The following is a 25,632-nucleotide window of genomic DNA, read 5'->3' on the forward strand; positions in this document are numbered from 1 at the left end:
ATATCTCATTAATTAGAATGTATAGGTTAAACAAAGCCTTTAAAATTGTTTTTACTCAAATTATATCATTTCAAGTTTGTTAGTGCTAATTAGAAGCTTTGATTGGCTTTTAAAATTTCTTGATTAAAAACTGAACAAACTGATCAAGTTTTAGATGATCTTTCTACAATAAAGGGATACTTGGTGAAAAGATTGGGAACAATTCTATTTGGTATCTAGTTAAAAAATATATATGTACCAGGGTTTGTTTTTTAGACAAGATCTTGCTGTGTTGCCCAGGCTGTAGTAAAATGGCATGATCACAGGTCACTGCAGCCTTGACCTGCCAGGCTCAAGTGATCTTCCCACCTCAGCCTCATGAGTTGCTGGGACTACACTACAGGTGCACGCCACCACACCCAGCTAAATATTATGTTTTTTTGTAAACACAGGGTTTGGCCGTGTTGCCAAGGCTAGTCTCAAGCTCCTGGGCTCAAGTGATCCTCCTGCCTTGCCTCCCAAAGTGCTAGGATATCAGGCATGAGCCATCATACCTGGCCTGTACCCAATTTTGCCATTTATTTTCTAAATCCAAATTTTTGTTCAAATAAATAGGAACTTTTAAACAAGTGCATAGTCATTTCTTTTCTACCAGAAATATCTTGAAGAAGTCTTCTTAAAATACCAGGCTAGCTGTGTTTTCAATTCTTTTAAAAAATCTAAAGTTGGCTAGTCTGAAGTTAGTGAGTTATCTCGATTGTTCAGTCAGTTACAGATTGAACTTCTTGTTCTACTCTTTCCCCCCTTCTCACTGCAGCATTTAAAAAAAATCTGAACTACTTTTATGAGTAAAAATATGTCTTGTCCTTTTTGATTATCCTTCTTTTTCATAGATTGCTAATTTAGCCAACTATTGATGTTTCCTAATAAGCTGAATTTTCTGAATATTTACAGCCAGCTGTACAGACTTCAATACATTAACCTAGGTCATTAGTGCTTTAATGTTTCTCTTGGGGGATATCCCACCTTATTCCTCTTCAACCCAATGCCTTACCTAAAAATGTTTAAGAAATGGAATTTTTTTTTTTTTTTTTTTTTTTTTTTTTTTAATTGGCAATAGAGTCTCTCCATTGCCCTGGCTGGAGTGCAGTGGTCATAGCTCCCTGCAGCCGTGAACTCCTGGCCTCAAGCGATTCTCCCACCTTAGCTTCCCAAAGTGCTAGGATTACAGGTATGAGCCACCACACCTGGCTAGAAATTTTACTTGTAAATGTTACCAAGTTAGCAACTCAATATTAATTGAGATAATTAACATGTGTTTGCTAATTTAATATATATATGATAGCAATAGGATATCAATATATTCTAACCCTAAAACTTCATCAGTTTATTAATTTGAGTCTCTTAGAATTTCTAATTCTATTGGATCAGATTAAGTTCCTCTCAAAATCTATTGGAATGCTTAATGTTTTGAATTTTTTTGAGACAGGGTCTCACTCTGTTATCCATGCTGAGTGCAGTGGCATAAACACAGTTCACTGCAGCCTCTACCTCCTGAGCTCAGGCCATCCTTTCTCCCCAGCCTCCCAAGTGGCTGGGACTTCAGGTGCGTGCCACCATGCCTGGCTAATTTTTGTTTTTGTTTTTTTTATAGAGATGGGGTATTGCAGTGTTACCCAGGCTGGTCTTAAATACCTGGGCTCAAATGATCCTCCCACCTTGGCCTCCCAAAATGCTTGGATTACAAGTTTGAGCCACAGCACCCTGCTTTTTTTCTTCAAATTTGAGAAATGTGGTTTTTTTGTGAGGTTTTTTCTTAACTTTCTAAAAGGCTATTTGAAATAGCAAGTTAGCAAGTTAAACCTTAATTTTAGGGTTAGCATAAGTATTGCTACAGGATGCAATAGTTTGGTGAATTGTGATAAAAATGACTTTTAAAAAGCCATTTACAGCCAGGTGAGATGGCCCACGCCTGTAGTCCCAGCTACTTGGGAGGCTGAGGTGGTAGGACAGCCTGAGTTGAGTCTAGTTTGGGCAACATAGTGAAACCCATTTGCTAAGAAAAAAGAAACCAGTGATTTATTACTACAATATAATTGCTCACTTTCTAGGCTAGGTGCAGTGTAACCCCAGAACTTTGGGAAGCTGAGACAGGCAGATCTCGTGAGCTCACGAGTTTGAGACCAGCCTGGACAACATGGCAAAACCCCATCTCTATAAAAAATACAAAAATTAGCCAGGTGTGGTGGCATGCACCTGTAGTCCCAGCTACTCAGGAGACTGAGGCACGAGAATTGCTTGAACCCAGGAGGCAGAGGTTGTAGTGAGCTAAATGCGCCACTGCACTCCACTCTGGGCAACAGAGCAAGAGTCTGTCTAAAAAATAAATAAATAAATAAAAGTAGCATTTCTTTATTATAACAAAAGTGTATTTAGAGTTGAAGTTTTAATTTTCTAGCCATAAAGGAGGCAGAAAGGCTGGGCATGTGGCTCATGCCTGTAATCCCAGCACTTTGGGAGGCTGAGGTTGGAAGATCACTTGAACCCAGGAGTTCACGACCAGCCTGGGCAACCTAGAGAGACCCTGTCTCTCCAAAAAAAAAAAAAAAAAAAAAGCAAAAATTAGCTGGGCATGGTGGTGTGTGCCTGTAGGCCCACCTACTTGGGAGACAGGTAGGATGATTGATTGAGCCCAGAAGTTTGAGGCTGCAATGAGCTTGTTTGTGCCACTGCACTCCAGCCTGGGCATCAGAGCAAGACCCTATCTTGAAAGAAAAAAAAAAAAAAGGCAGAAAAAATGTTTATTAATCCTTGCAGTATTCATTAAAATAAAAAGATTACTTTGGCAGGACGATGACAGAAACCCTAAATCATTCCAGGGCCTAGAGTGGTACTTCCCTGAAGCTGGGGAAAGGACCCTGGGCAGAAAGCAAAGGAGGGAGCAGATCCCTGGCTGGCCTGATGCCTTGCAACCCTGGGCTTGAGCCACGTAAGAGCATTTAGTGAGTCAAGGACTAAAGGAGGAGGGAACAATTATCTCCTGGGAAAGGCCTGTATAATCTGGAACACCATAGATTTCTCAGAGACGGAGTTGAGATTAGAGTGTCTCCTAGTGCTTGATGAAACAACTCAGTCTACTTCAAGGACGTGCACCTGGAAAAATGACTGGCTTCTGCAAACAATGTTATTCTGCTATTTAGGAACAACCTTGCTGATTGAGCCTCAATCAGGAAATAGGCCTCAATCAACCATATTTCTTAAGTGCTAGAGGACTTGTTAGACAATAACTCTATTACAACAATAGCACTTATTGAGTGCTTACTCCAGGGCAGCACTTCATATTCATTGTATTATTTAATTAAGAATATTTTTACTTGGCATTAATTTTATATCCCTTTGGCCCTGTCAGCTGTGGTTTCACTCAGGATTTTGCCCAAAATCTAGAGAAATCTGATTAACTGTAGGAAAATTTAGTAAGTCAAAAAATATTTTATTTTCTATCATTTCCACAGCATTGTCTTGGTTATTTTAAAAAATGGTTCAGAAATAGTATTGTACCAATGTTCCTCATTTTGATCATTGTACTATAGTTATGTACGGTATTAAAATAAGTGGCATAAAGGATATGAGGCAACAATTTGTACTAAATTTGTAATTTTCTGTAAGTCTACAATTAGATAAAAATAAAGTTGAATAATAGTCCATCATTTCTTTAATTTATTTAATAAATTATTTTATTTTATTATGGCAAAAAAGAAATACATGTTTAATGTAACAAATATTTTATATACATATAAGTAAAAAGAAGAAAATGAAAATTCCCTAATCTAATCAGCTAGAGGTATTTACTATAAATATCTAAGTATGTATTCATCAAAATATGCGCATATGGACATATAGCATGTATGAATTTCAATCACTGACTATATTTGCAAACATAAAACTTTGTATTTCTTTATTGAACTTATTTTTTCTTAAATCTTCAGTCTGCCTAATGGCAGGTAACATAATTTAGTCACTTCTGAATAGTTCAGTCATTTTAAGATTTAAAGTCATTTAAATGCAGCTTTCAGATTTAGTTCCCTTCCTCTTATCCACCAGGGAGGTTATGTTTGGACTCCATTCATCTTCTGCAGGTCCCCATTGCAGATGTAACTCATCTCACCTCATCGTTGGGGACCAGCATCCTGCTTTTGTTTGCTTGAACCATGATCCTGATAAAGCCTTCACAGGGCTAGAGGCTCACGAGGCTGCCCTGGGTCCCCTTAACAGAGCCAACTCAGTCACCTTTACTCCTTTACTACCCTGGCACATTTCTAGTTTCTGAGGTTCTCTCTGAGATCTGCAGAATACTGAGGCCACTCTCTGGGAAATGTGGCATAGCTTCCTTTTCTTGTGCTATCTACAGAAACTTTGCTAGACTTTCTAGCACTCTCCCTTTGTGGAGATTGGCCCAGTGTGTATTCCAGGTCTTCTCTCTAAGACTCACTTAAGGGATTTACTCTGCAAACCCTCCTGCTTGTCATTCTTGAAAATTCTCCTCAATTGAACTTTTATCTCCTTTGCAGCGAAAGCAGCGAACAAACAAGCAATAGAACAAACAGTCTATGAGTTATGACATAAGCTTAGAAGTTTCTGTATTGAAGCCAGACTTCTAGATATTCAGATTCTTCTCTTAAAGCCCCTCCCTGCTGCCTAGTCCCCGCCCCCACACCAATGGCTTTAAAATTCTATTTTGCAAAGTGTAGAAAATGTTTTTTTTTTTTTCGAGAGGGAGTCTTGCTCTATCATCCAGGCCGGAGTGCAGTGGAACGATCTCGGCTCACTCCCATCTCTGCCTCTTGGGTTCAAGTGGTTCTCCTGCCTCAGCCTCCCAAGTAGCTGGGACTACAGGCGTGGCACCATCATTCCCTGCTAATTTTTGTATTTTTAGTAGAGACAGGGCTTCACCATGTTGACCAGGCTGGTCTTGAACTCCTAGCCTCAAGTGATCTGCCCACCTTGGCCTCCCAAAATACCAGGGTTACAGGTGTGAGCCACCACACCCAGCCTAGAAAAGGCCTAGAAAAAGTGGCTCACAGATGTAATCCCAGCACTTTGGGAGGCCAAGGCGGCAGATTGCTTGAGCTCAGGAGTTCGAGACCAGCCTGGCCAACGTGGCAAAATCCCCTCTCTACAAGCAATACAAAAATTAGCCTGAGGGTGGTGGCGCTGTGCCTGTAGTCACAGCTACTTGTGGGGCTGAGGCTGGAGGATCGCTGGAGCTCAGGAGGTTGAGGCTACAGTGAGCTGAAATCGCACCACTGCACTCCAGCCTGGGTTACTGGAGTGAGACCATCTCAAAAAAAAAAAAAAAAAAAATTTGTTTTTGAGACAATTTTGAAAATTTGATTATGAACTAGTTATTAGAAGATACTAAGAAGTGATTTATTATTAATTTTGCCACGTCCGTAGTTTTTAGAGAAATTAGTGAAGGCCATTATCGGCAGGGTGGGTTGTGAAGTGACCCAAGAAATGAAGCTACTGTGGGAGGAAGAGCCACATATGCCATTCTTGGATTTCAGGCTCACAGAATCAAACAGGGGAGTGACATGACATGATTCATTTGTATAAAGGTTCTGTGTGTGTGTGTGTGTGGCAGGGGGGTGCAGATGAGAAGTGTGTTTGTGACTGGGAAGTGGCTGACTGGAGAAATTTTGGATTCCTTTTCTTTCCATACCATTCCTACCCAAATTTATCAGTAAACCTTTTGGTTCTCTTGGCTTCATCACCTTCCCTTTCCAAGCCACCACCATCTCTTATCTGAACACCATAATTTCCTATCAGTTGCTTCTATTCTTGTTTCCTGTAATTCTCCACAGGGCTGCCAGCATTTTTAAAAGCCTAAATCAAGTCATCCTCCTGCTTGAAACATTCAATGGCTTTCCATTGCAGTTAAAACACAGTCTTTACTGGAGACTCTTAAGTTCCTATGTAATCTGAACCTTATCTTCCCCACCATCCTTTTAGTGCCACTTTCCTCCTTACTCATTGGCCAAACCCCACAAGCCACCCTACAGTTCATTTTCCAGTTACAAGTGTTCATTTTTCATATGTACATGTGATGCTGTTATTAGAATAAATCAAGAAAAAACCAAAAAAGTTAATTTTTCAGAAAACATTATCTAGTATAATAGTTCTGAAATTGTAATTGCTGTAACATTTTAATCAAACTAGTACAAATTGTACTTGATCTTTGAAAATAAAACAAAGAATGATTAAGGGAAAGAATGTTCTACTCCTGGTTCTGAGATGTGAAATACTGATAACATAGAGAAAACTGTTGACTTTAAAGAGCAAATTTTAGTTCATTCAAAGCACATTCTTTAACCATGGGACAGTCATTATTCATAGATCTTAAGTCTTTTTATTTTTTTGAGACAGAGTCTCACTCTGTTGCTCAGGGTGGAGTGTGGTGGCTTCATCTCGACTCACTACAACCTCTGTCTCCCTGGTTCAAGCGATTTTCCTGCCTCAGCCTCCCACGTAGCTGGGACTACAGGCTTGCGCCACCACGTCCGGCTAATTTTTGTATTTTCTTAGTAGAGTTGGGCTTTTACTATGTTGGACAGGCTGGTCTCGAACTTCTGACCTCAGGCGATCCACCCAACTCAGCCTCCCAAAGTGCTGGGATTACAGGTGTGAGCCATTGCCCCTGGCCAGTCTTAAGTCTGAAAGAGCTACCTTCTCGCATTTGGAATTTTTTCTTTGTCTAGTGAGTCTGACTTTCTTACTCTTACACACAAAACATCAATTTGAGCAATTTCTGGCATATTTTCCAAGAATTTATTTAAAATCTGGCATACCAAATGCTGAATTGTATTGCCATCTGCCTCAACACACTTCAAGAAGAACATAAAACAATTAAAATAACTTGAAATGCCATTGTCTTTATCTTCTTCATCAACTTTGGTCAAATGAAATAAATTGCTTCGCATTCTGTTGCTCGTCCAAGGTTCATGATTACAGATCACTACAGTTTATTTACGATAATGAACAAATGTCTCTTGAAAAGCTGACTACCGGCCTGGCACGGCGGCTAACGCCTGTAATCCCAGCACTTTTGAGAGGCCGAGGCGGGCAGATCACCTGAGGTCAGGAGTTCAAGACCAGCCTGGCCAACATGGTGAAATCCCATCTCTACTAAAAGTACAAAAATTAGCTGGGCCTGGTGGCGGGCGCTTGTAATCTCGGCTACTCGAGAGGCTGAGGCAGGAGAATCGCTTGAACCCGGGAGGCGGAGGTTGCAGTGAGCCAAGATCGCACCATTGCACTCCCGCCTGGGGGACGGAGCGAGACTCCGTCTCAATAAAAAAGGGAAAAAACAGAAAAAGAAAAAAGAAAAGAAAAGCTGACCACCTAGTATTATTGTGTTGACGGGCGTGTAATGTGGACCTCTCTGTGACGGGCAAGTATTCTCTGGCAGTTCCACGGCACCGCCTGTGCAGATCGGCGCCATCACCAGCTTCCCGCCCTGTGCGATTAAAAGGCCACCTTCGGGGACAGCAGCCTCCTCTCCATCCCCAACGCGCAGGGACCAGCCCTGATAGGCATGGGCTGCAGCTGGTCCAAGGCTGACGGTCCCAGGGCTGCATTCTCCTTCCAGTCACCTCAGTCTCTGGAAAGCGAGCCGTGGAGGGCCTCAGAGCGCCCCTCTGCAGTTCCTTGGGGAAAACAAGGGTTTCCCCAGCTGGGCTGGAGCAGCCACGTGCCCACTGGGAAAAGGGTCCTGTCCACCATTTCCGGCAAACGCCCCCATATCTGTGATAAACATGTGATGGCTTTCCTGTACCAAGAAAGGAAAATTTTCCTTAAAAATAACGAAAAGAGGTGGGGAGGGGACTCTAAGTTCCATTTAAGATTTTCCAACCTCGTTGTGTCTCATCCATACGCTGAGGCTTAACATGAAAATTTGGAGCGAAAGTCCCCAGAGTTCACCACAGGGAATGAAACAAACTATCTCGCCGGTAGCTCCAGGTCTCATAAACTGTGGAGCTCCTTCAGTATAAGGCCCTATTACGTGCCACATTAGATGAGGAGAAAATAAGAGGAAGGAGACGGTAGAGGCTTTAGAATGGGGTTGAGTCTTATGACTTGTGGGGTAAAGGAAAGTCGTTTCCCTCCGTTTAAGGAAGGGAATCAAACAAAACGCCTGCACCGCAGGCACCGCAGTCGCACTCCTGGGGCCTCGTGGCTTTCCCGCGCGCCCGCTTTGGGGGCGGGGAAGAACCCGGATGGAACCACCCTTGCAGCCGGGACCCCCCGCAGTCTTTGAATGGCAGCGGGGCGGAGTTACCCTCCCTTCTGTGCTCTGATTGGTTTGGCTCCGCACTCTTCTCTTCGTGATTGGGCTTTCCTAGTGCCAGTCACAGAGCGACGCTGGTCTCCCAGATTGTTGCTAGAAGGAGACGGCGTCGACGTCTCACTAGACTCGCCGCGACTTATCTTTCAGTCGTGCGCTCCTTATCCGGCGCTCGGAATTTGTTCCCTGCTTCAGGGCTGCGGGACCTGGAACGAGGCGTATCGAGGCGGCTCGAGAACGATCCAGGGGAGCCGAGGCGCTCCTCTTGTCATCCCACTCAGCGCCATGTCCTGGATGTTCAAGAGGTGAAGGGGGCGGAGGGGGTGGGGCGCTGGGGTTAAGGGCCTGGAGGCGTCCCCAAATGAACCTGACCTTCCCCGCGTTCCTCCACGTTCCCCGGGCGATTTGTGCAGCTGTATTCGTTCTGTTGGTCGCATATGTGGCCGCGGGAGAAATAAATGCATTGTCTTGGCTAGCGAGTAGGGGCTATTAGGGCGAGTCTCGTGTTAGGGACTTGGGAAATCTCTGTCACCGACTGTGGGGGGCCTGGGGCTTAAAGCCTCTCGGCCCATGTGTTATTCAACAAAACATCCATTAGATACCCACTGTGCGGCAGGCATTATGCTGGGTGGAGGGCCGAGTAAGACAGCCGTTGTCCCCAAGTGGCTCACAGCTTATGTGTATGCACAGACGTGCAGATACGTATTTGCAGAGGAGCTAATAGAGATATGCGCCACTTGCAAGGAAAACGCAGCGCAAATAAGCGACTGTTCTTAGGAGAATGGAAACTTTCTGCAATGCTCTAGTAGACTTCCCCTCACTTTTCATTGTCCAAATTGGTTTTTATGGTCATTCCCGAAACAGTTACACGTAACGGATTTGGGGTAATGCTTAAACCAGCGACGGGAGGCGGGTACGGGTGGCTTGGGGCCAATTTCCCACGGTGGCGTGGTTTAGATACCAGAATAAAGTAAGTGTTCTGCTCAGAGGGAGTTACAGTGATGGATGCTGGATGTATTTTCTGGAAACTTATAAACAACTTCGTATACAATAATAGTTATATTTTTGTAAGTCTTTTGTAGCTGAATCCCTATTGAAATTTTGGCATGTAATTTTTTTTTTTAAATAATTTATGTTTTTGAGATGGAGTCTCGCTCTGTCGTCCAGGCTGGAGTGTCGTGGCATAATCTTGGCTCACTGCACCCTCCGCCTCCCGGGTTCAAGTGATTCTCCTGCCTCAGCCTCCAGAGTAGCTGGGATTACAGATGTACACCACCACGCCCGGCTAATTTTTGTATTTGTAATAGAGACAGGGTTTCACCATGTTGGCCAGGTTGGTCTCAAATTCCTGACCTCAGGTAATCCACCTGTCTCTGCCTCCCACAGTGCTGGGATTCCAGGCGTGAGCCACCACATCTGGCCCATAATTGTATTTACAGACATCATATACATTTCAGTTTAGATGATTTTCACTAGGAAAGAGGTTAGTGAGCTCTGACTAGGCTTTTCATTTTGAATTCATTTTGAATTCCTAGGCAGGTAGAAGAGCCAATATTGAAAACAGGTAAAGTTCCTGGGAAGCCTTCTCCACTCACTGCAATTCCTGCTTTAACAAGAGTAACTAACTATTAATCTTTACTCTGATTCCCATGTAAGATTTCATTTGCTGAAGTAAAGCATGAGAAAACTACTCATATGGTCTTTGGAAGTACTTAAATATTGTTTTTCTTTGCCTTTAAAAAAAAAAATAGGGATCCTGTTTGGAAGTACTTGCAGACTGTGCAGTATGGAGTTCATGGAAATTTTCCACGCCTCTCATATCCAACTTTCTTTCCACGTTTTGAGTTCCAAGATGTTATCCCTCCAGATGACTTCCTAACTAGTGATGAAGAACTAGATTCCGTTTTATTTGGAAGTTTGAGAGGTCATGTGGTTGGACTACGCTATTACACGGGAGTAGTGAGTATAATAGTAGATAATTAAGTTAAATTTTGATTATATTTGTGGCGTTAATCTAGAAAATAAGAGAATTAGCAGGTGATGTGTACGGTTCATCTTTATTTTACTTTAAGTTAATGAAATATTTGTACCCAAAAAATAAAAAATACCTCAAGTGACCCTCCCACCTCAGCCTCCCAGAGTGTTGGGATTACAGGAGTGAGCCACTATGCTTGGTCTCAGTGCCTTATGTTTGGTTATTATGGGTAACCCCCCGCCCCCACACCCCAGTGCCTTGTTCATGTCATCACTTTGTTGCAAAAAGGAGGTAGTTTTGTGGAATCTTCTGGATTTTATTCTTTCATTTCTCCGTATGTTTCTTACTTTTAAGCTGCTTAAATCTTTTTTATTTTTGGGTGTCTGAAGCATGTTCAGCAGGAGATTCCTTGGGAGTTTCATGTTCTGGATTTGTTTTTCTCCTATATTTCCTTTACATTGGAACTTTACAAGTTGTTTTTTGATTGTCTGAAATGTGTTGTCTGGGAGATTCCTTAGGAAGAAACAATATTTCCTAAGTTTTTGTCATAATTGTGGCATTTTATGAATGACAGTTTCATAAAATGAAAGTTGTGAAGGACTTAATGACAGTTGGGCTGAATTTTAAATCTTTGTAATATATAGTTTCTCTCCATATCCTAATGTTGTATAGAATTTTCAGGCCAGTGTGATTTTCTCTTTCACTTAAGAGAATTAGATTTTTTTTTTTTTTTTGAGACCAAGTTTCATTTTGTTGCCCAGGGTGGAGTGCAGTGGCCTGATCTGGCCTCACTGCAATCTCTGCCTCCCAGACTCAAGCAATTCTCCCACTTCAGCCTCCCGAGTAGCTGGAACTGCAGGTGTTTGCCACCATACCCAGCTAGTTTTTGTATTTTTTTTTTGTATTTTTTTGTAGGTTTTGGTATGTTGTCCAGGCTGATCTGGAACTCCTGGGCTCAAGTGATCCGCCCACCTTGGCCTCCCCACGTGCTGGGATTCTGTGCCCAGCCTCTAGTTTTTTCTAATAGATTCTTGAAATCCATCAGTTCTTATTTCGTATCTATATATTCTCTAGCTCTCATATGCATTTCTGAGCTTTTCTGTTTCAGATTTGTGCTAATTTTTCAAAACTTACATTGTTTTCAATAATTATTTTATACCACCATGAAATATTAGATTGTGGTAGTTATTTATCTTAGAACAATCAGTATTTTTGATCTGAGAATAATCTCTGTGACCTCGGTAAGCTAGTGTGTGTTGGAAAAATGTAATCATCAGTTTTCTTCTTTTGCCAAATATATATTTTAAATTTTAGTTTTTCCAGGAACACTGTGTTGAGATATCATTTATTTTGTAATTAATACATGTTCTTTTTTTTTTTTTTTTTTTCTGAGACAGAATCTCGCTTGTATTGCCCAGACTGGAGTGCAGTGGTGAAGTCTTGGCTCACTGCAACCTCTGCCTCCCAGGTTCAAGCGGTTCTTCTGCAACAGCCTCCTAAGTAGCTGGGATTACAGGCATGCACCATCACGCCCAGCTAACTTTTTGTATTTAGGAGAGATGAGGTTTTGCCATGTTGGTCAGGCTGATCTTGAACTCCTGACCTCAGGTGATCCACTCACCTTGGCCTTCCAAAGTGCTGGGATTACAGGCATGAGCCATCGCGCCCAGCCATGTTCATTATTTTTAAATGGCTAAAAAAGCATTAAATCTTCTAAAGTGTATCATTCAGAACCGTAACTTACCTTCTACACTTGTATGAGTATATGCATGTAAATTGGAATCATATTACATATTAATAAAAAGATATCCCTAATGTGATTAGGAATATCATCTATATTGGACTTATAATTTCCTTATTGATGGACATTTTTGAGTTAATCACTATTATAAAAAAGTAATAAAAGTTGAGGTACTATCTTTGCATACTTGTTATTTTAAGTTTTTTCTACTTTATTGAGATGTGGTTTACATATGATAAAATGTACATATTTTAAATATATGATCCTAGTGTTTTGACAAAGATGTATACCTGATAACTATTACCCCAATCAAGATACAGATTGTATCCATCTCCCTGAAAGTATCTTGTATCCTAGTACAATCATTTTTCCCTGCTCCTGCCCTAGGCAATTGCAAGTCTGATTTCTATCACTATAGATAAGTTTTGCCTATTCTAGAACTTCACGTACATTGAATTATACAATATGTACTATTTTAAGTCTGGCATTTTTCACTCAGCGTAATTTAAGTACTACTTTGGTCAATTTTGGTTATTTATATTTTTGAAGAAAAGCATCCATTTTATTTAGATAGTGGAACTTATTCCCATAGAATTGTGCATAGTAATCATTTATCCTTATAAAATTGTAACTGTAATTTTCTGGAATTGGGATTTGGTGGTGTGACAAACTTGTGATGCTCACAAGTGACCAGAACTCCTGTTCCTGAAGGATTTTGAGATCAAGGAACACGTATTTAAACTCCTGTCTATGCCTTGGTTCTAGTTCCTCTTTCCAAGTTGAATAACCATTTTTTTGGTTGTTTTAAGTTGGTGCTCTGAACCTTAGTTTCAGTACTCTTAACTCTGAATTGTCAAATTTTGATAAAATGTGCCATTTTTTAAATGTCTGCCAGAACACAATTTTATATGCCTTATTGGCTCCATTAAACTTTTTAAAAACTTTTAAAAAAAGGTGGTTGTGGCCGGGCGCGGTGGCTCAAGCCTGTAATCCCAGCACTTTGGGAGGCCGAGACGGGCGGATCACGAGGTCAGGAGATCGAGGCCATCCTGGCTAACACGGTGAAACCCCGTCTCTACTAAAAAGTACAAAAAACTAGCCGGGCGAGGTGGCGGCGCCTGTAGTCCCAGCTACTTGGGAGGCTGAGGCAGGAGAATGGCGTAAACCCGGGAGGCGGAGCTTGCGGTGAGCAGAGATCTGGCCACTGCACTCCAGCCTGGGTGACAGAGCCAGACTCCGTCTCAAAAAAAAAAAAAAAAAAAAAAGGTGGTTGTATTCCTGTTTTTATTCTTTGCATTATACATTTGTGTCTTTTTTATTGATTAACTGTGACATCATTTCAAGGCAGCCTCTCGTAGATTTTTCTTAATGATTATGTTTCTTGGCTTAATAATTACTCTCTTACATTCGGTTTTTCTACTTAGTTCATTTTCTTTTTTTTTCTGTTGGACTTACAATTTGAGCCTTAATTTGAGTCATTTAATCTTTTAATCTTTAAACGTGTAAGTATTGCATCGCCTTTAGCCACCAAGATTTGTTATATAGTAGCATTCTTTATTTTTAACTCTGGTGTTTTTTTATTCTTATTTTTATTTTTTCTTTGTTTTGTTGTGTTTTTTTTTAAAGTGTGTTTTCAATAAGCGTATGGTTAAATTTTTTGCTTTTTGACCCATCAATGGCTTTATTTTGTAATAAGGTGGTTTATTTCTTTTTGTATTTTAAAATACAGTTATGTGTTGGTTAACAATGAAGATACTTTCTGAGAAATGTGTTAGGTGATTTCTTTGTGGGAACGTAGAGTGAATAAGATGTTACTTTACTGAATACTGTGGGCAATTGTAACACATTTGTGTATTTAAGCATATATAACATGAAAAAGTACAGTAAAAATATTATATAAAAGATAAAAAATGGTACACTTCTATAGTGAAGCCCCGTTATAATCTTGTGGAACAGCTATTACATAATGTATGTGGTCTGTCATTGCTGAAATGTTGTTGTGCAGGGTATGAGTATACTGTTATGATTAATTCTCATTCCTTTTATTATCTTTTGTGTGTTTTTTATATGTTCTATTTTTTTTGGTGCTGGAACCATGTTTTTGTTTTTATAGTCTCCAATATTTTGGCTCATATGTTTTATTTAAAATTCTAGTAATTAGTTATTTGTAATGACAGTTCATGATAGCTTATTATGATAAATTACAATTATGTAATACCTTATTTGAGATGAAATGCTCAAAAATTGTTAGTTTTGTGCCCTGCCTTTTTTTTTTTTTTTTTTTTTTTGGTTATGTATTTTCTAGGATTTGCATAATACAGTTTATGTATTATGCAGTTTATTTGCATAATACAGCCTGTAGGCAGTGGCAGAGGGGTGGTGACTGGGAGAGAGCGTAGCTATGCCTCATAGATAATATCTCCAAAGGGCTAGAGATGAATATCTGTCTAATACTCTGTTTGGTTCTGGTTGTAATCTCTTGAGTCAGTAGACAGATGCTGGGAGAGGTTTGAAGCAGCTTTCTTGTATATTTTAAAGGAATTTTTAAAAATTGAGATACATTTATAATAAAATTTACCATTTTAAAGTATACAGTTGAGTAGTTTTTAGAATACTCATAAGGTTGTGCAACCATCCCTACAATCTAGTTCCAAAACATTTTCATTACTCCAAAAAGAAACCTCATTCCCATTTGTAGTCACTCCCATTACTTCTACCCCTCATTCCCTGGCAACCATGAATCATTCTACTTCCTGTGTATATGGATTTGCCTCCTCTTGACATTTCATGTAAGTGGAATGATACAATATGTAGCATTTGGGTCTGGCCTCCAATACTCACTTTTATGTTAAATAGATTTTTTTTTAGTGTACCATTTTAATTCCCTTGTTTCTTTTACTATGTATTTTGAGTTACTAATGATTGCTTTAGGGACTACAATTAATGACTTAATTTATAAGAACCTAGTTTGGATTAATGCCAACTTAATAGTATAGAAAAAAACTTTGCGGCTGGGCATGATGGCTCATGCCTGTAATCCCAGCAGTTTGGGAGGCCAAGGTGGGCGGATCACGAGGTCAGGAGATCGAGACCATCCCAGCCAATGTGGTGAAACCCCATCTCTACTAAAAATACAAAAATTAGCTGGGCATGGTGGCACCTGCCTGTAGTCCCAGCTACTCGGGAGGCTGAGGCAGGAGAATCACATGAACTAGGGAGTCAGAGGTTGCAGTGAGCTGAGATTGTGCGACTGTACTCTAGCGACAGAGCAAGGCTCTGTCTCAAAACAACAACAAAAACCCCCGAAAAAAACTTTTGCTCACAGCTCCATCCTTTCGCCTTCTTTTGTGCTGTTATCATACAAGGTATATCTTTATATATGTAGTATACCTATCAACAAAGATTTATAATTTATATACTTTTTAGTCAGATAGGACAAAAATTACAAAAAATTATACTTAAAAATTTATTTTTTATTTTTTTAAATAATTTTTTTTTTTTTTTGGAAACTGTTGCTCTGTTGTCCCAGCTGGTCTCAAGCTTCTTTTGACAGATTATGATGTGACCAGGTGTGGATCTCTTTGAGTTTATTTTAGTTGGAGTTGTTGAGTGTCTTGTATGTGTAGAGTAGTGGTTTTCATCAAATTGGGAAGGTTTTGGCTGTTATTTCTTTAAATTTTTTTTTTTTTGCCCCTTTCTCTTTTCTCCTTATGGTATTTTTATTATGTATGTATGTTAATATACTTGATGTTACAAGTTTCTGAGGCTGTGTTATGTGTTTCATTTTTTTGTTCCTTAGATTGTATAATCTCAATTGACCTATCTTCAGCCTCACTGATTTTTCTTATGCCTGTTCAAATTTGCTGTTGAGTCTCTCTGGTGAATTTTTTTCTTCAGTTATTGTACCTTTTGACTCTAGAATTGCTGTTTGGTGAGACATTGTTTTCATGCTTTTAGACATGCGTTTTCATGTCAAACGAAATGGTTTGCTTTAGGTCTTTGAACTTTTTAATTTTTTTAAAGATAAGGTCTTGCTCTATTACCCAGGCTGGACTGCAGTGGCGTGATCATAGCTCACTGTAACCTTGAACTGGATTCAAGCAGTCCTCCCACCTCAGACTCTTGAGTAGCTGGGACTACAGGCACGTACCACCATACCTGGCTAATTTTTCTGTTTTTATTTTGTAGAAATGGGGTCTTGCTGTGTTTCCCAGGCTGGTCTCAGATTCCTGGCCTCAAGAGATCCCTCCCACTTCAGCCTCCTAGAGTGCTGGGATTACAAGTGTGAGCCACCATGCCCAGCCCCTTTGAACATATTTAAAATAACTGACTTAAATTCTTTTTCTATTGTGTGAAAAATCTATACTTTCTTGGGGACAGTTGACATTGATTCTGTGTATAGACCATACTTTCTTGTTTTTTTGCATGTCTTGTACTTTTTTTCTTGAAAATTTGACATTTTAAATAATGTGGCAACTCTGGAAATCAGATTCTCCTCCCTTCCAGGGTGGTTTGTTGTTGCTGATTTTTGTAATTAATTGTGTGTGTGTGTGTTAGTGATTTTTCTGAATTAATTCTGTGATGTCTATCCTTTATCATGTGTGGTCACTGAAGTCTGTACTTGGATAGCTTAGTGGTCAGCTAATGATTGTGCCAGAACAAATAAATTGCACATTCTTTGCTGAGAACTTCTGTATGTTGAGCCATTCCTTCAACATTCTAAGGCACTTCACAACTCTGCTTTAGCTTTCACTTCTAGCTTGTTTAAATACCTCAAGTTCAGGCAAAGGTGAGAGTTTAGGGCCTTCTCAGGTCTTTCTTGAGAATGTGCACAGCTCTGGTCATGCATACCAGCCCTGTGCCTGCTTATGGCCTTCTAGATTTCCAGAAATACATTGGAGCTTTTCAAAGCCATCACAGACATCTCATTCCTTAGCTCTTCTTTACAAGCCTTGTTTTTTTGCCTCAGGCAGCCATGAAGTTAAAACACTTTCCTGTAAAATTGTTTTTGACAAACATTCACCCAAGGGAGGTTTTTTTGTACTTGGTGAGCTCAGAGGTTAAATACAGTCAACCTTGCAAGTGGGGTCTTCTGGGGAACTTCAGGAGAATAACAGTTCCTTGGGAATGAATCTCTGAAAGAACTGTAACTCCATTCTGTTTTTCTCTGTTGACTGCCAGGCTTTACCTAGGATCCCAACAAGCTATTATTTTTACATTTATTTATTTATTTATTTAATTTTATTTTTTTGAGATGGAGTCTCGCTCTGTTGCCAGGCTGGAGTGCAGTGGCGCTATCTCGGCTCACTGCAACCTCCGCCTCCTAGGTTCAAGCGATTCTCCTGCCTCAGTCTCCCAAGTAGCTAGGACTACAGGTGCACGCCACCACACCCAGCTAATTTTTGTATTTTTAGTAGAGATAGGGTCTCACCATGTTGGCCAGGATGGTCTTGATTTCTTGACCTCGTGATCTGCCCACCTCGGCCTCCCCAAGTACTGAGGTCGTGAGCTACTGTGCCTGGCCACACGCTCTTATTTTTAAAGGCTACAGTATTGCTGGGGATGGGACTGAAGTACTGTTATTCAGCTGTTTATTCTTTTTATTCTTGAATAAGTGTTACCCAGATTTCTGTAAGCCTTTGATTTAGTTCTCAGTGTTCTGTAACATTTGATTCTGACAAATAATTTATCTAGTTTTTTGTTGCTTTTATTGAGAAATTTTTGAAAGTCTTTATTCTACCATTCTTTGTTGTGTTACACTCCTTCAGTTTTTAAAAATATACATCATAATATTTAAGTTACATCATACAGTTTTTAATAAAGTAGAATGAGAATGGCATGGATGTATTTTTCTTACCTAGTTCCATCCTGACTTATAAATGCCTTATTCCCTGACTTTTAGATTCTGGAGAATTGAGGCTCAGGAACCACCCTGTCTGGGTTCAGATCCTAGCTCTGCTACTTTTTAACTTTGTGACCTTGAACAAGTTACTTAACTTTTCTGTGCTTCAGTTTCTTCATTTGTGAAATGGAAATAATGATAGTACCTCCCAATAGAGCTGTGAGGTTTTAAAAATTCAGTCTGTGCAATGTACTTAGACCAATGCTTGGCACATAGTAAGCACTCAATAAAGGTTAGCCATTTTTCAGAAGTTATGATGTTGAAAATTTTAAGATAATTTGAATTTGCTAGTTTACGTTTGACTATTTTTTAGACATTAAGGATTTGTTAACTTCCTAATGAATATAGATTAGAAAAGTAATATTAAAGAATCATAATAAATATGTTAATATTTCTGTAGTTTGTGTCTAAGAAAATATATTTTTCTTATGTGCAGTGTTTAGCAGTAGCATTAAAAAATGAATGGAAATCCCAGATAAAGTATAACAAAGTTATTGTCTATTATTTATAATGTAATATTATCTGTTTATCATTTTTATTAGGTTAATAATAATGAAATGGTTGCATTACAACGAGATCCTAATAACCCTTATGATAAGAATGCAATTAAAGTAAACAATGTGAATGGAAATCAGGTTGGCCATTTAAAGAAAGATCTTGCAGGTGCTTTGGCCTATATCATGGACAACAAACTGGCACAAGTTGAAGGGTAATGTACTTTCAGAATTTAGTTTTAATAATTGTGAATTATAGTCATCTTTGAACTAGTTAGGCCTTCTTGTTAGAGCCTATAAAGGTATGCTAACAATTTCTATCACTGTACTCTTGGTATGTGTTAAATAAAGTTTTAATTCTCCTTTTACATACTTCTAGTACCCCAGCCATTAAACAATTGTCCTCTCGTTTTCCTATGGAATTATTACCATGGAGAAAATAGACCTTGGTTCAAATATTAGGAAGTACATCCCATTTCTCCAAACCTTTTGGTAACTAGGTTTAGGAATTTGGAAGTGTTTGTTTGTTTGTTTATTTATTTTGAGACAGAGTCTCACTCTGTCACCCAGGCTGTAGTGCAGTTGTGTGATCTCGGCTCACTGCAACCTCTGCCTCCCGGGTTCAAGCAACTCTCCCTGCCCTAGCCTCCAGAGTAGCCACAGGTGCCCGCCACCATGCCCAGCTGATTTTTATATTTTTTTAGTAGCAACAGGGATTTACCATGTTGGCCAGGCTGGTCTCGAACTCCTGACCTCAGGTGATCTGCCCCCCTCAGCCTCCCAAAATGCTAGGATTACAAGCGTGAGCCACCGCGCCTGGCCTGGAAGTGTTTGTTTATATCGGAGGTTATAAACTGGTATTCTGTGATATGATGTAGGTGGATTTCATTTTGCCCTGCAGTGTTTTAGACAGTTTTTTGTTTAGTACTAATATTGAAATACCTTGCTAGTCTGCATTTTATACATACTAATTTATTTCCTTAAATACAAAAAACTTATTTTTCACTCAAAAAGTGGAAAATCTGGCAATGCAGGATGAGTTGTCACTTCCATATGACAACAGTTGACTGGAACTCTCCCTTTAGCTAGGGCATGTGCTCTCCCAGTTTTATCACCTATTTCTTTCTTTTTTCTTTTTTTAAACTCTTTCTAGTCTTTCAGTTACCATTTCTCTTTTAGGCATTTGTACTTGTGATCTCAATTTAAGTATCCAGAATATTTAGGATCTTGATATTCTAATTCTAATTTTTAGGATATTCATATCATAATCCTAGGTGAGTTTGGAAGATAAAATAAATGCTCAGTAATGTCTCACTTTGTTTTCTTCTTTTTCAGTTTATCAGGTTTTTCAGTTATTAAGAATAACTTAGTGAATCACAAGTTCTTGCATTCTCCATTTTCCAAGCAGAATGAGTTACTACCCTCAGTGGTTCCATCAGCTGAAGCTCTACCCTTTCATTTAACTTATTTTACTTATATTACAATCTTGTTTACAGGGCCATTGCATTTTTAAAAGTGCTTTATTCCATTTTCTCAATGTGTTTTCTGACACTCTGTTTCTAAAAATCACCCTTTTCTTCTGATTGTTTGTGATTCTATTCCTTGTCCTTTTTTTCTTTCAAGTCTGCCCAACTAGTTCCTTATTACTTTACTTCCACGTAAAATGTAAATGATACACTTAAAATATTGAACTACTTCTTAGTGGGGATAAAAAGTAATGCTTCTAATTTCCCTTTCTTTTTCTCCCAAATATAATAGGGTTGTTCCTTTTGGTGCAAACAATGCTTTTACCATGCCTCTGCATATGACTTTTTGGGGAAAAGAAGAAAATAGAAAAGCGGTTTCAGATCAGTTGAAGAAACATGGATTTAAATTGGGTCCTGCACCAAAAAGTAAGTTTAGGGTTTGACTTAATATTATTCTGATATTATAAGATGCAGGGATTATGAAACATTTATTCTCTCTTGGAGTTTGTTGGCTAATTTGTGCTCAAGGCTCCAAGGTACAAGTTTTTTTCAAGAGTCTTTTTGAGGAAGTCTGTGATTTTTCCTTTTGCCTCTATTCAAATAGATTCACACATAAAAATATACACGGTCAGAATAGTGAGGGGATATTAAACAAAAAAATTAAAGAAAAAGTATATATACAAGGAATTCTCATATATACCCTCCGCTAATTTTCCGTAATGGTAACATCGGAAACCCCTGACTTTAAACATTCTTTTTGATAAATTTTAGACAAAGAGAATCTTGTAATAGTGAACGAAAAGGAGTGCTTGGCAAGAGTTTGTTCAAATAATGTGGAATTACTTGTGTTTTTTGAGTGATTTAGTATTTAGCTTTTTAAAAACCTCTAAAATACAAGGCTTTTTTTTTGTTTTGTTTTTTTGTTTTTTTTTTGTGAGACGGAGTCTCGCTCTGTCGCCCAGACTGGAGTGCAGTGGCGCAATCTTGGCTCACTGCAAGCTCCGCCTCCCGGGTTCACGCCATTCTCCTGCCTCAGCCTCCCGAGTAGCTGGGACTACAGGCGCCCGCCACTGCGCCCGGCCAATTTTTTTCTATTTTTTAGTAGAGACGGGGTTTCACCATGGTCTCGATCTCCTGACCTTGTGATCCGCCCGCCTCAGCCTCCCAAAGTGCTGGGATTAGAGGCGTGAGCCACCGCGCCCGGCAATACAAGGCTTTTAATGCAGTTTGTTATGCACATTTTATTTATTTATTTGTGTATATATTTTGAGACAGAGTCTTGCTCTGTCACCTGGGCTGGAGTACAGTGGCCACGATCAATGGCTTGGTACAACTTTGACCTCCTGTGCTCCAGCAATCCCTCCACCTGAGCCTCCCGAGTAGCTGGGTCTATGGGTGTGCACCATCATGCTCTGCTAATTTTTGTATTTTTTGTACAGACAGAATTTCACCGTGTTGCTCAGTCTAGTCTCGAAGTTCTGGGCTCAAGCAAACCACCTGCCTTGGCCTCCCAAAGTGCTGGGGTTACAGGCGTGAGCCACAGCACCCAGCCCTGTTATGAACATTTTAAAAGCTACTTAATAAAAGATAAAAACCTATTTTATTTGATGGCTTTATTCTTTTTATTTTGAAAATTATAGCTTTAGGATTCAATTTGGAAAGTGGTTGGGGCTCTGGAAGAGCTGGACCAAGCTATAGTATGCCAGTGCATGCTGCAGTACAGATGACTACTGAACAGGTGTGCTTCTCTTTTATTTTGTAATCTAAAAGTGAATATCAAATGTTGCGGGTTGTATTTAAAAGAACAGGATGAATATGTACGTGTAGGTATTTGTCATCTTCAAATATATTTATAATGAAACATGTTATAGAATAGAATATATATATATATGTTAACATTTTATGTAAAAAGTTCTGATAAGGAATAAATCCATACGTGAACATTTGTACCTAACATGCAAAACACACACGTTACTGTTTATGCATGGCATGTTTTTGTATTTGAAATGTTTTAAATGTTCATGTAGTAATTTTAAGAAAAAAATTGAAGTTGAGACTTACTCCTTTCAGTAATTTTGCAAATGCAATGTGAAAGAATTAACTCCCAATTCTTCACATTATCTTTGTCTAATTTATAATTTAGGATGACGTTCTGCTGAATTTCTTTGAAAAAAAGTATATAAAATAAACTAATGCTAATCAATTTAAAAATAACATTAAACTTTTTTTGATGTTTGTACCTACCAGTGTTAGTCCTTTCATCTACTAATTGTAGTTACCATATTTCCCCTGCTTATTGTTAGAAGGACTTGAGCATGTTTCCGGTAGATAAACCCCAGGTTACTTCTGATTTTTTAGTCCTGGCCTGATTTCTTCTGAGCTGCTGCTGTGTTTATGTGTTAATTTTCAAAAATATCTGTGTCACATATATGTTGATATAAAATTGGACTAACCTAGTTTAAATAGTCAATTAAATTAGCATAATAATAAAAGAATCCTATAGTGCATGGCAAGTTCCTTATTGCAGTAATAATAAATGGAATGTCATTGACCTGGTAGGACTGACAAAATATTTTGAATACAACTGATAGCATCACAGAATTTTAATGGTAGAAGGAACCTTAGAGACAATCTAAATTTAGTTCATCCCTTTCATTTTATAGGAATAAGACATGGGGCCATAAAGGTCAAGTCTTGCCAAAACTTATATATAAGCTTATTTGTGATAAAACTGTGACTGAAACTCAGGACTTAAAACTCTTTTATATTCTTTTACCTCCTAAAAACTAAAGCATCTGTTCGTTCTCTCTTCAGTGAGTAGTGTAATCCTAGGGTTGATTTATGTGCCTTTTTGATGTGTGACTATTTTGTGTTTTTTTAAATTTAATTTAATTTCAGTTTTTTAATTTTTTGGGACTGGGTCTCACTTACTTGCCCAGACTGGAGTGCAGTGGCATAATCATGGTTCACTGTAGCCTCTACCTACTGGGCTCAAGTGATTCTCCCATCTCAGCATCCTTAGGAGCCAGAACTATAGGCATGTATCACCATGCCTGGCTAATTTTGTAAATATTTTTTTGTAGAGATGAGATCTCTCACTATGTTGTCCAGGCTAGTCTCAAACTCCTGAGCTCAAGTGATCCTCCCACCTTGGTCTCCCAAAGTGCTGAGATTATTGGCATGAGCCACCACTCCTGGCCCATTTGACATTAATGTCAGTTAATTAAATGATTTCAAATCTGACTTACATGCAAGTATTATTTTAATTAGTTTGTTTTACATTATTTCTTGTTGCTGTTTGTTGTAGCTTAAAACAGAATTTGACAAATTGTTTGAAGATTTGAAAGAAGATGATAAAACCCATGAAATGGAACCAGCTGAGGTATTGAACCAATATTTTTTATTTAAGACTACTCAATGTTTAAATGTACTTATAATCTACTCTTTGTTTAATCACAGGATCTGCATGTGAAAAAAGGAATGACTTACTGTATTTGCCTTTATGACTTTTTATTTATAGGCTATTGAAACACCACTGCTTCCACATCAAAAACAAGCTCTAGCTTGGATGGTGTCACGGGAAAACAGCAAAGAACTTCCACCATTCTGGGAACAGCGAAATGACTTATACTATAACACAATAACAAATTTTTCTGAGAAGGACCGACCAGAAAATGTCCATGGAGGAATTTTAGCTGATGATATGGGTTTGGTAATTATTTTTTTCTTTAGTTAATAAAATCTAATTTTTTCTAGAAAGTAATTTTGAAGTAAAAAGAGATAGGAATATGTTGATACCAGTTTGGGACTAGATTTTACTATCTTTGTAGAACACTGTGTTTCCTATAGTTTTTACTTAAAATAGTGGTAAAGTTTTGGTTTGGTTAAAGTACAATTAAAATAATTAGGTAACAATAATGGTATAAAGATGTTTTCCTCAGTTTTCTTTTTTTTTTTTTTTTTTTTTTTTTTTTTGAGGTGGAGTCTTGCTCTGTCACCTAGGCTGGAGTGCAGTGGTGCGATCTTGGCTCACTGCAGCCTCTGCCTCCCAGGTTCAAGCATTTCTCCTGTCTCAGCCTCCCAAATAGCTGGGATTACAGGCATGTGCCACCATGCCCAGCTAATTTGTATATTTTTAATAGAGACAGGGTTTCACCACGTTGGCCAGGCTGGTTTTGAACTCCTGACTTCAAGTGATCCACCCGCCTTGGCCTCCCAAAGTGCTGGGATTACAAATGTAGGCCACCTTGTCTGGCCATGTTTCTCAATTTTCTTTGCTCTTTGAAATTCAGGGTGACCTGTCTTTCATAGGTTTTCTTTTAAAAAGTAAAGACAAAACAATGTCATGTGAAATTGTATTCCATCACAAATATTGTGGTATGCAGAGTAATATTTATGGGTCCTTACACTAGCAGTTTTTATATTTTTCGATCTCAGTAACTCCTTCTACTTATAAAAATTAATGATCTCAAAGAACTTTTGTTTTTGGGTGCTGTTATCAGTATTTATAGTATTAGCCAATGGTAACTAAAGATAACAGTACAGACTCATTACTTGTTAACGTAAATAGCATATTTTTAAATGAAAAGTATGCCAAGACACTTAACAATTTTGTTGAGACACTGGCATTGTTTTACATTTTTGCACATCTCTGCGTTTGGCCGAATAGATGGCAGCTGAATTCTCACCTGCTTCTTCATTCAGTCTGCTCTGTTAGGTTGTTTTGGTTGAAGTATATGAAGAAAGTTTGTCCTTACGACGGTATGTAGTTGTAAAGGAAGGAGTATTTTAATAGCTTTTTAGGTAATTGCAGATTTTTTTGATACACTACATCAAAATTCAGTAAGTATTAGTTTATTAAAGGTTAATTGTTGTAATATGGAATGCTAAATCATATCAGTGAGCTTTTTATACCCTGTTCCATTAAAATCTATTTGTGTATCTTGCCCATTGAATGGATATTTTACCCATGTATGATTTTTATAACACCAAGCATTGCTCTTTTAGAAAATGTTGTTTCATTGAGTTGGGCAGACCTGCCAAATGTTGATGTATTTTGTATGCAATATCCAAAACTTACATTCATTAATGTTACCACTGATGTTATTAGAAAATCATTTACATTTTGGGAAGGCATTATGTTCATAGTGTCACAACTTTTCCAACATTCTAATTTTCTATTGAAAACTCACATTTTATCATTTACAAATAATCTCAGTTGTTTCCTTTGTAGATGACAGTCTCACTTTGTTCATTTTTAAGAAAATATCTTTTAGACAGTCGTGATTGATAGTTGTCATTCAAGTAAAAATGGTGTTGCATGAAAAAAGTGATTAGTTGAGCTTATAACTCCCATCTTGAGTGATTTTTCTCTAGCTAACCCTCATAGTTTGATACGTAACAGAAGTAGTTCATATGTAATTACCATTTCACTACACAGAATATTAAAAAGATTTGTACTTAAGTAATGAGATTTAATAAAATTAATGTGTACTGCTTCATCAAGAACATTCTTCTTCTTCTTCTTTTTTTTTTTTTTGTTGTTGAGGTGGAGTTTCACTCTTGTTGCCCAGGCCGGATTGCAGTGGTTCAATCTTGGCTCATTGCACCCTGCGCCTCCCAGGTTCAAGTGATTCTCCTGCCTCAGCCTCCTAAGTAGCTGAGATTACAGGCATGCGCCACCACACCTGGCTAATTTTTTGTGTTTAGTAGAGACGGAGTTTCACCATGTTGG

The 25,632-nt window shown here is 38.7% G+C and overlaps 1 protein-coding gene across 6 annotated transcripts in view; it reads left to right on the plus strand.

Moving 5' to 3' along the window:
- The first annotated feature begins 6,793 nt into the window (after positions 1-6,793).
- Positions 6,794-25,632, plus strand: part of HLTF (helicase like transcription factor) — a 56,448-nt gene continuing 37,609 nt past the window's right edge. For all 6 annotated transcript variants that reach the window (XM_008008767.3, XM_008008768.3, XM_008008770.3 and 3 more), the window contains exons 1-7: positions 6,794-8,625; positions 10,072-10,279; positions 18,481-18,647; positions 20,191-20,324; positions 21,539-21,636; positions 23,206-23,280; positions 23,419-23,610. In XM_008008767.3, the coding sequence (XP_008006958.3) occupies positions 8,294-8,625; positions 10,072-10,279; positions 18,481-18,647; positions 20,191-20,324; positions 21,539-21,636; positions 23,206-23,280; positions 23,419-23,610 (1,206 nt within the window). In that variant the 5' untranslated portion in view covers positions 6,794-8,293. The remainder of the gene's footprint in view (positions 8,626-10,071; positions 10,280-18,480; positions 18,648-20,190; positions 20,325-21,538; positions 21,637-23,205; positions 23,281-23,418; positions 23,611-25,632) is intronic.

The sequence above is a fragment of the Chlorocebus sabaeus genome, chromosome 15, assembly GCF_047675955.1.
Source record: "Chlorocebus sabaeus isolate Y175 chromosome 15, mChlSab1.0.hap1, whole genome shotgun sequence".
NCBI lineage: Eukaryota > Metazoa > Chordata > Mammalia > Primates > Cercopithecidae > Chlorocebus > Chlorocebus sabaeus.